Source organism: Phoca vitulina, unplaced genomic scaffold, assembly GCF_004348235.1.
Source record: "Phoca vitulina isolate PV1807 unplaced genomic scaffold, GSC_HSeal_1.0 scaffold4, whole genome shotgun sequence".
Taxonomy (NCBI): domain Eukaryota; kingdom Metazoa; phylum Chordata; class Mammalia; order Carnivora; family Phocidae; genus Phoca; species Phoca vitulina.
The window spans coordinates 59205163-59216134 of NW_022589707.1; the positions used below are offsets into that span (position 1 = coordinate 59205163).

At 38.2% G+C, this 10972-nt stretch overlaps 2 protein-coding genes across 2 annotated transcripts; one reads left to right on the top strand and one right to left on the bottom strand.

Moving 5' to 3' along the window:
* Positions 1-4058: 4058 nt before the first annotated feature.
* LOC116630542 (NADH dehydrogenase [ubiquinone] iron-sulfur protein 4, mitochondrial-like) lies at positions 4059-4609 on the bottom strand. Its single transcript, XM_032401244.1, has one exon. The coding sequence runs from the start codon at positions 4607-4609 to the stop codon at positions 4082-4084; it is 528 nt and encodes a 175-aa protein (XP_032257135.1). The 3' UTR covers positions 4059-4081.
* A 2895-nt stretch (positions 4610-7504) lies between these two features.
* On the top strand, positions 7505-8057 carry LOC116630910 (28S ribosomal protein S36, mitochondrial-like). The gene is made up of 2 exons (XM_032401860.1): positions 7505-7649; positions 7867-8057. Exons 1-2 carry the CDS (start codon positions 7505-7507, stop codon positions 8055-8057), a joined length of 336 nt encoding a protein of 111 aa, XP_032257751.1.
* The last annotated feature ends 2915 nt before the right edge of the window (positions 8058-10972 follow it).

The window sequence follows — 10972 nt, forward strand, 5'->3', positions numbered from 1 at the left end:
TCAGTAAACCACCAGTCAAGCATCAACACCAGAGAGCATGAGGGTAGTCTAGAAGGGCTGAATTTTAAAGCTACATTGCCTGAGAAAACATAGAAATTGACAGAGCTCACCTAGGAGCAAGTACATTAAATTTTCCACATTAGGCAGAAGAAATGTTTCAGTCAAAAATAAATTCAGATGGAAATATTTAAAGAAATAGACATATACAAATATAAATATAATTATGTATATAATTGTGATATATGTAAGTTATGACTGAAATTATATATATAAAATTTAAGAGCTATATATCATTAATTATAAGATATAAATATAAGATATATATGATAAATTATAATTATCACAATTGTAAGATAATTGTAATTATAAGATAAGATAATCATAAGATATAAGATATCACAGATTTTACATATATATAATTTCATAATCATGTGGTCGATAAGCCCCAACATGATGTAGATATAAATATATGTATGATTTATGATGTATTGATATCAATATAGATACACCAGTGTTTGTGGACTGCATGACTGAAATATGAAATCATGACCGTTAAAAAAATCTTCCCCAAATGATTTACTCATCCAGTTGGCTTTTATGTAACAGTTCTAACTTTACGCAAGGTTGAGCTTATCTGGAATGAAAGCAGTCTAGAAAATAGGCTCTTTGAAGAGCTGTACAAGGCGTGACGTTTTTATAGACCAAGTGAGCAGGAACAAGGCACGTACTGATTGCTTAAAGCTGGGTTACTTTCCTTATATGGAGCAAAGGGAAGTCTTGGAGCCAGGGTAGTTAACTGGTGCTGAGCTATCAAGTGCTGATTGGCTGACCTAGGCCTTCCTCTTCTGGGAGAGCTGAACAAAGAAACTTGCGTTGGTTTGCTGACAGATACATATGGATCTATCTATTATCTATCTATCTACAGATAAATGCGGATCATCACATTGCATTGCTTCCCTTTTTTTTTTTTTTTTTTTTTAGAGAGAGACATAGTGTGAGCAGGAGGGTGGGGAGTGGCTGGCAGAAAGAGAGAGAGAACCTAAGCATGCTCCAGGCCCAGCACGGAGCCTGCCACGGGGCTGCATCTCCAGACCCTGAGATCATGACATGAGGCAAAATCAGGAGTCAAAACACATAAGGCTATTCATTGCAGCATTTTTTGCTATAAGATAAAACTGGAAGCAGCCTACATGTGCATCAGTAAGGGACTGAATAAGTACTTCCATATAGTGCAATATGGTGAAGTCATTAAAATTGAAGTGGTAAAACAAAACAGAACAAAAACAGTCCAACACTTAAGCAGCTGAGCCACCCAGGTGCCCCTTCCCACCTTTCTTTGCATCACTTCCTCTTATTTCCTGACCTGACCTTGCACCTCAGTCTCCGCTCTTGAGAGAATTCAGGCTAAAGCACTCAGTCAAGCCCTCAGCAGTGGCTTCTTACTTACATGTGAAGATAAGTTCTCTCTGGAAGGATTCCTCAGCTTTCTGCCTCCCATACATCTGTAAATAGACCTAAGTCCAGGTGGCCCCATCTTGGACAATCTTGTCTAAATTTGGGCCAGGCAAGAGTTCATTCTGGGGAAGGCTATGATTCAAAATGAAATACTGGCCATGATGAGCCCTTAAAAAAAGTATAGACAAGGTAATTCAAGGGGGCGCTTGGCTAGCTCAGTCAGTAGAGCATCCGACTCTTGATCTTGGGGTCATGAGTTGAAACCCCATATGGTGGGTGTAGAAATTACTTAAAAAAAAAAGAGTCAGTAACAAAGATGAAGGAAAGAGAAAACAGAAACTTTGCATAAAACACCTAAAATGAAAGGGAAAATTTACCTCAAACTTATTAGATCTAGCTCAAAGATGGTTTAGATTTTCAATGCACTCTACTAATATAAAGCAGTTCCAATAATGCTGTAAAATTTTTCATAAGACGGAATTTCATTAATTTTAATTAAAATTCTTTTCAAATGTCTTGGGACTTTTGGAATTTTTATTGATTATTTCCTGCCAATAATTTCTAGATACCATCACCGCTGAAAGTATCTTATCTATTTGGATTATGTTTGGAAAATACACAAGCGAAGACTCAGTGCCCCAGGCTGCATCGGCTCCGAACCCAACTGCAGCTGCAGTAGACAGTTCCTGGGCACCAAGAATCATCCCACCTCAGGATGCCACACTCTTTTTTTCATACCTCATTGTTCCCTGGAGGTTCCCTCAGCTCATAGGTAGACATGGCCTATGCATAAGGAGGGTTTGTGCTTCTAGAGGTATCCCCCCAAACTGTGCATAAGTGCCCAGCAGCCTGTCCTTCAGAGGGATGGTTCCTCAGAGTGTTAGAGTGGTAACTGCCCAATCCCACACCCACTAAGGGCTTCTGCCTTCTCACTCTCTAACTCAATCTTCTGGGCCCCTCATAGCTGCTTTCTTATATCACTGCCCCCAAATACCTGTACCCATTTCCCTGCCTCAGGCTCTGTTTGTGTGGGAACCCAAACTTAGACACATGTGGACAAATCAAGATCAGCAATTCCCTGAATTTTTGCACAGTTAAGGCACTTTGAACTTTTTATAACTAAAAATCAAGAATCCATTTAAAAAAGCTAGTGTTGGGGTGCCTGGGTGGTTCAGTCGGTTAAGCGACTGACTGGGGTCATGATCTCAGGGTCCTGAGATCGAGCCCCGCATCCTGCTCCTCGCTCATTGGGACTCTGCTTGTCCCTCTGACCGTCTCCCCCCACTCATGCTCTCTCACTCACTCACTCTCTCAAATAAATAAATAAATAAATAAATAAATAAATAATAAATCTTAAAAAAAAAAAAAAAAGCTACTGTTGACAATGTAGAGAGTAGTCTCTCATTAATAATGCATGGTCTACTAATGGTGTTGAACCAGAAAATGATAGTAAAGTATTGAGGTTTAGTATCAGGTGTTTAGTTAGGCTGATCTTACCTACTGATCCTAAAGAGATTTGTCTTCCTTGGACCATATAGCATCACAAGAGATTGATCACTTTCTGTTTGCAGCTTTGTAGGTTAGAGCCAAGATGAGAAGAAAGTAATTTAGTAGCTACTTTTTTTTTAAAGATTTTATTTACTTATTTGTCAGAGAGACAGAGCACAAGCTGGGGGAACAGCAGGCAAAGAGAGAAGCAGGCTCCCCCCTCAGCAGGGAGACCAACACGGGGCTCTATCCCAGGACCCTGGGATCATGACCTGAGCTGAAGGCAGACGCTCAACTGACTGAGCCATCCAGGCATCCCAATTTAGTAGGTATTTATACGGCTTAAAGTGCTTGAATATAGAAAACAGAGACTATAATATAGAAAATAGGGTAACTATATTTGAGATTGAATACAGAAGAAAGGATCAGAGGTGAACAGTAAAGGACGAATTCTGTGGAGAAACTGATGCATGCAGTTTAAGCAATAATCATGACATTATAAACAAGAGTTTTACAAGACAGATTTGGAGATTTCTTTAGTCCTCTGGTGTAGTCTACCATGCTTGGAACATTGTTCTTGGGTCTGGGTGCTTCTGTGACATATTAAGTCGCTAAGATAGAGCCATCCACTTGATGAGGAGTCTTGGAATCAAGCTAAACAAAAATATCAAACAGGATTACATCAGCGGCATGCAGTCCACTCCCTGCTCTCCCGTCCTTGACGTGTAGCCTTTGTTTCCTTGGCCAGAAGATGTCTGCTCCATCTCTAGGCATTGTGACTGCATTTCAGTCAGTAAAAAGGTGTGGGAATGGTGAAAGGAGAAGGTGCATACTAGCTCAATCTATCCCTTTTTTTTTTTTTTTTTTTTTTGCAGCTGATTTCAAGCATTCCTTTTAATAGATTTTAAGTACTGAAATTTCCTAGAGGTATGATCACCTCAAATCTCCTTTATAAATAGGCAATTGAAACGTGTTCACTTTGAGACATCCAAAAACATTTAAAATAGGCCCCATAAAATGTATTTGTGGTTAAAGATCAAATTTATTAGGAGATTAAGAGATGTATTATACATGGACTATAAATACTGCACAGCTGACTTTATTCACTGTCAAGCACAGAGATATAGTCAGTGCCAACCTATTTTGTGGATACTCTTGTTCTTTTGTTCCAAGAAAAATTTGCACCATAAGACTTGGACTTGGGTTTTGGAACCTTCCTCTCTTCAATGTCATAGCTCCACCCATTTTTTTCTGCAAAGGCAGCTGCGGCTTCTTTAGTACTGAAGGTTAGAACCATGTTGGACAAGGGATCAGCCCTTGATGCCCAACCCATCAAAGGATTTTCCCATCGCTCCCTGGTATCAAACTCCATCTTCCATTTCTTTGCGTTATTTACTCCAGACTGCATGTTATTGTGAGCAGGAACAAAGATCCTGACTTTTCTAGTTTTGATATGCTCTTCTGGAACACCAGTTAAAGTAGTGATATCCAGTTTTTCATCAACTGTTATGGGTTGCGTGTCCCGAGCTTGGGCCTGTGCCAGCCTCCATGTGGAAGTGCTTAACGACCTGATAGGAACCCTGGAAGCGGAAATGGCAGCTACAGCCACTGCTCTTTTCCCCCACGACATTTGCCTCAACGCCTCTGACATTGAGACCGCCGTCATCTTGCTGCCGGCAAACGCCAGGACCTCAATCTATCCCTTTTTAAACAGGAAAAAGCTTTTCTCTTACATCCACCTAATAGGTATTTGCTTAAATCTCATTGGGCAGAACTGAGGACTGAGGAAAGATTTGCCTGCAAGTTCTAAATGCACAACTCAGATTAAACCTCAAGACTTTACTATGAGGTCTGGCTCAATCTGTAAAGAGGTGTGAGGAGGGAGGTGTTGTTAACTGGGCTCTGCATTGCCCTGCACAAAATCAGAGTTCTGGTAAAAAGGAAAAGGGACAGAGTATTCATTGGGTTGGGAAATTCCCGTAAGTGCCACAATGAGAGACAAGTGAAAAATTGAGAAATTCAACTTAAAAAGCAAAGAACAAGAGAGCATGATATTTCAAAGTATCATGAGCAGTTGAGACTTACGTGGATAGCTTTTTATTCACTGACTCTCTCTTGCCTGTCTTTTGCATCTGTCCTTCCCTTTATGTCCCAGCTTCTAGCCCTGGTTCTAGAAAGGAAAACCAGAATAAGATGGAAATAAAGAGAGGATACATGTAAAAATAACTTTATAAAAGATGCTTGACTTACCCCACCTAGATGTATCTGTTTGGGGCTATCATTTGTTGTACCCATGATCATCCAACAGTAGGCTTAGCTGTAATTTCTTGAGCATCTATTATAAGACACAGATATAACTGTCCCCGTTTTGTGACTAGGAAATTAAGATTTACAGAGGATAAGTCCCTCGGTGACACACAAGGTAAATAGCGAGTCTGGGATTTGAACTAACATCTGAACTATTTCAAACACTCCAGCAGTGCTCATTTTAATCACCTCATGCCCAAAGCTCTGAGCTGGGCATTTTAGGTAGCTTGAGAGCTGTAACTTTATTATCGTGAGTGTTCTGTGCCAAAAGAGCATTTCTAAAATAATCCCACCTTTCTTAACCTTATGGTCTTCATATTAATTTCATTATTTAGAAGAAAACAAACATTTTATATATACCTATGATAAAACTACAGAGTAAATAAAGTAACACGTTTCTTTTCTTTTAATATGAATTTAATCAGCTTTACCTGTTTATGCTCATTCTGACCAGAAAGGCCTTGCAATTATATGTTGTTGTCTAATTCAAAATGGAGAATGAAAGTATTGTTATCTAATCAGTGCAATTTATTTCATTGAAAAAAAAATAGTCTTTTAAAACTTGAGACTCCTGGCAAAAATAATAAAGACAGTGTGGGCAGTAAAAAGTTTGGGAGCGTCATATCAATGAAACAGGATATTCTGTTGAGGCAATGTGAGTCATTCAGGGGTTTATCTATCTCTTCTCCTTTTTTTCGTTTTCTTGTTTTTTTGTTTCAAATTCTCTATTCCCTGTCAACATCCTTCACTGACCTTCTGGAGCTGTGCCCAGTTCACCTCCATCATAACAGGGATTTGATTCGTGGTAGCCATAGATTTCAGTCCGGGGGCCAGCTTGCTCTCTCGCGTTCCCTGCAGATACAGAGCATCTGCTGCATGGTTTTCTGAAATAATTTAATATATATTTTTCAAAGAAGCCAGCAATGTAGACGCCAGGCGTGCTGATTGTGGGAACAGGAAACACAACAGGTAGTAATGAAATAGCATTTTTCCTCCTTCCAGCTTCACACATGTAGTTGTCATCCACCTGAGACCTCAGCTGAGACTATTTTGTTCCCACAATGAAAATCTGCAAAGGAAGTGACCCCACATATACACTGATGAGGAATGGGCACCTTCAGGGGGCTGCTTCATGTTGTATAAAGACCATGGTTTGCTTTCACCTCCTTTTTCAGGTTTCAGTTTTCAGGACCCACAGCTATGCTACTGTTCCTCTTTAGGCAGACAGTAACTTGGAAAATGGGCTTGGCATTTCCTGGCCTAAGGTGGTAAGAGCCTGCTGGGAATCAAACAAGTTGGCAGAGATGGAGTTAATGTGGAAAGGGTGTGAAAGGCCTTGGGATTTGACTTTTTTTCACTTCTATTGGTTGTAGAAGCTAAATAAAAAATAAACTGGCTGTTATACACAACTAATGAATCACTGAACACTACATCAAAAACTAATAATGTACTATATGTTGGCTAACTGAACATAATTATAAAATAAATAAATGAATAAGTAGATTGGAATTCTAGGATTTTGAAGCCAAAAGAGTCTCTAGAGGTCTCTATGCTTTCTTATATTACAGCTGATTCAGAGACCCAGGGAGAAAAATGGAGCCAAGACCACAGAGCTATTCAGTGTCCACACCAGCTTCTGCCCAGTACAGTTCATAGGTCAGAGGTTACACAGGAAATGGGGGAGCAAGTCACTTCTTAGAGAAGATATAAGGTGACCACTTTAGGCATCACTGAAAGTGGAGAAAATGATCTATAAAACTTTGGAAAGACCTAGAAAGGTCATTTAGTTTAGTCTCTACCTTTCTCATCCCCCAAAGGTTTATTGTTCTCTGCAATTGTTTAATTAAACTTTTTATTTTGAAATAATTGTAGATATGCAGTTGTAAGAAATAATACATCGAGATCTGCTGTATCCTTTGCCTGATTTCCCCCAATGGTAACATCTTGCAAAACTTTAATACAGTATCACAACCAGGATATTGGCATCGGCACAGTGAAGATAAAGAACTGTTCCATCACTATGAGGAGCCCTCCTGTTGCCCTTTTATAGACACACACCTCCCTCCCTCCCCCCAACTCCATCTCTGCCACTAACCCCTGGCAACCACCAATCTGTTCCTTATCTATACAACCTTGCCATTTCAAGAATGTTGCATAAACAGATCAAAAAGTATATAAATAAAATCATGAAATCCCAATATTTGGGGATTCACTTTTTTTACTCAGCATCATTGCCTCAAAATTCAGCCCAAGGATGGGCAGCAAGATGGCGTCTGCCAGCAGGGTCGTTCAGGTAGTCAAGCCACATACTCCATTAATAAGATTCCCTGACAAAAGAGACAATCCTAAACCTAACGTATCAGAAGTTTTGAGATTAGCAGGACTACCGTCTCACTCTTCTTCAATTTCACAGCATTCTTTTTTTTTTTTTTTTTAAGATTTTTTATTTATTTATTTGACAGAGAGAGACACCGTGAGAGAGGGAATACAAGCAGGGGGAGAGGGAGAAGCAGGCTTCCTGCCTAGCAGGGAGCCCGATGTGGGACTCGATCCCAGGACCCTGGGATCACGACCTGAGCCGAAGGCAGACGCTTAATGACTGAGCCACCCAGGTGCCCCCAATTTCACAGCATTCTAAGGGAAGTAAATCCCCAGATTTGCTGATGCATCAGGGTCCACCAGACACTGCAGAAATAATAAAAACATTACCTCAGAAATCCAGAAGGAAACTTGTATCTCAAGAAGAAATTGAATTTATCATAATCACTGACAGTGTGGCTGCTGTTTGTCATCAGACAAAAGACTAGTCTTTACAATAAAGGACTTCCAAAATGGCACACGAGAAATTATATAGTAAACAACTTGAATGAATACTCTACAAAAAAAAAAAATCTAGAAAATTTAGATGGACAATTGTATCTCCTAATATATGTATCTTGGTCAGCTTCTCCACAAGCTTACCTAATTGTTTATATGCTTATTGAAGTATACATTTTTAAAATGTTAAAAAAAAAAATTCAACCCAAGTTGTTGCATTTATCAATAGTTTGTTTCTTTTTATTGCTGAATAGTTATTGCGAAGTATGAATGTACCACAGTCCATTTAACTGTTTATTGAAAGGCATCTGGGTTGTTTTCAGTTTCTGGAATTTATGAATAAATCTGCTATGAACATTTGTGCATATGGTTTTGTGTGAACATGCCTTCATTCCTTTGTGATCAATTGCTGGGTCATATAGTAGTTGTATGTTTAGTTTTAAAAGGAACTGCTAAACTCTTTTCCAAAAAGAGCATACCATTTTACATTCCCACGGATAATGTACTAGTGATCCAGTTTATCTGCATCTTTACCAGCATTTAATGTTGTCATCAATTTTTTGTTTTAGCCATTCCAGTAGGTGTGTAGTGATATCTCATTGTGGTTTTAATTTAATTTCCCTAAGGCTAATGATATTGTACATATTTTCTTGTGCTTATTTGTTATCTTTATATCCTTTGGGGAGAAATGTCTATTCATAATACTTTACCATTTTTATTGGATTTTTTGTTTGTTTTACTGCTGAGTTTTGAGAGTTCTTTATGTATTCTAGATAATAGTCCTTTGTCAGATATGTGATTGGCAAATATTTTCTGCCAGTCTGTAGCTTGTCTTTATATCTACCTCCCAGAGTCTTTTGCATAACAAAAGTTTTGAGTTTTGATGAAATCCAAGTTATAACTTTTTCCTTTAGTGCATTACGCTTTTGGCATCAGACTGAACTCTTTCTTGGTCCAGTCCTTTCTAGTCTTATATCCCAAAGATTATTTTCTGTGTTTTTTTCCTAAATGTTTTATAGTTTTACATTTACATTTAAGACCACAATCCATGGGGCGCCTGGGTGGCTCAGTCGTTAAGCGTCTGCCTTCGGCTCAGGTCATGATCCCAGGGTCCTGGGATCGAGCCCCTCATCGGGTTCCCCGCTCCGCGGGAAGCCTGCTTCTCCCTCTCCCACTCCCCCTTCTTGTGTTCCCTCTCTCGCTGTGTCTCTCTCTGTCAAATAAATAAATAAAATCTTAAAAAAAAAAAGACCACAATCCATTTTGCGTTAACTTTCATACAAGATGTGAGATTTAAGTCAATGTTTTTGTTATTTTTTGTTGTTTGCTGTTTTTGTTTTTGTTTGGGTTCAAGGTTGTTTTGGGGGTTTGTTTTTATTTTTATTTTGCTTTGTTTTATTTTATTATTTTATTTTATTTTATTTTTGCCTATGGATATCCAATTGCTTCAGCATCATTTGTTGAAAGGGCTATTCTTTGTCCAGTGAATTGTTTTTGTACTTTTGCAAAAAATCAGTCAGACATATTCATGTTGCATCTATCTCTGAGTTCTCAATTCTATTCCATTGATCTATCTGTCCATTTCTCTGCCATCACTATACACTCTTGATTTCCATAGTTATATAATGAATCTTCAAATCAGGTACAATGATTCTTCTCACTTTATTTTTTTAGTAGTGTTTTAACTATTGTAGGGCCTGTTCCTTCCAAATAAATTTTAGAATAGGCCTAACTATTTCTACAAAAAAAATCTTGCTGGAATTTTGATGCGAATTGCTATAAACCTACAGATCAATTTGGGGAAAATAAACATCATTACTATGTTGAGTCTTGCAATTCATGAACACAGTAAGCCTCTCCATTTATTTAGATGTTCTTTGATTTTTTTTTTCTTAAGTTGGCATTTTGTAATTTTTGTCATACAGATTCTGTACATGTTTTAAGTTCATCCCTATATAAATACTTTACTTTCTTTGTAGTGATTGTAAATGGAAGTATATTTTTAATATTGGTTTCCACATCATCTTTGTTAGTATAGAGAAATGTTATTGATTTTTGTGTGTTGATCTTGTATCCTGAGCACTTACCTCATTTCATAATTTTAGGAGATTTTGGTGATTCTTTAAGATTATACATAGAGAATCACTTGTCTGCAAATAAGGACAGTTTTATTTGTTCCTTCCCAATATACCTACCTTTTATTTCCTTTTCTTGTGTTATTTCAGTTGCCAGAATATTCAATATCCTATCGAATGGGAGTGATAAGAGTGGACATCCTTGCCTTACTCCTAATATTAGAGAACCATTTAGCTATTCACCATTAAATATTATGTGCTATAAAATTTTTATAGCTGCTTATATCCAGTTGAAATATTCCTCTCTAGTTCTAACTTGCTGAGAGTTTTTATCATAAATGGGTATCAGATTCTGTGAGGTGTTTTCCTATGTCAATTAATATGATCATTTTTTTTCTTTATCTGCCTGCTACAATAGTTTACATGGAATGATTTTCTTTTTTTAAAGATTTTATTTATTATTTGAAAGAGAGAGTGAAGAGTGAGAGAGAGAGACAGAGCACAAGCGGGGGTAGGGGCAGAGGGAGAGGGAGAAGCAGGCTCCCCACTGAGCAGGAAGCCTGACATGGGGCTCGATATGGTCTATCCAGAGAGGACCCTAGGATCATGACCCGAGTCAAAGGTAGACACTTCACTGACTAAGCCACCCAGGAGCCCCTACATTGAATGATTTTCAAATGTTGAACTAACCTTACATACCTAGAATAAGTCCCACTTGGTCATGGTGTATAATTCTTCTTATATATTATTGGATTTGATTTGCTAATATCTTGTTGAGGATTTTGGCTTCTAAGTTCATGAGAGATATTCATTTTTTAGTCGTCTTTTTT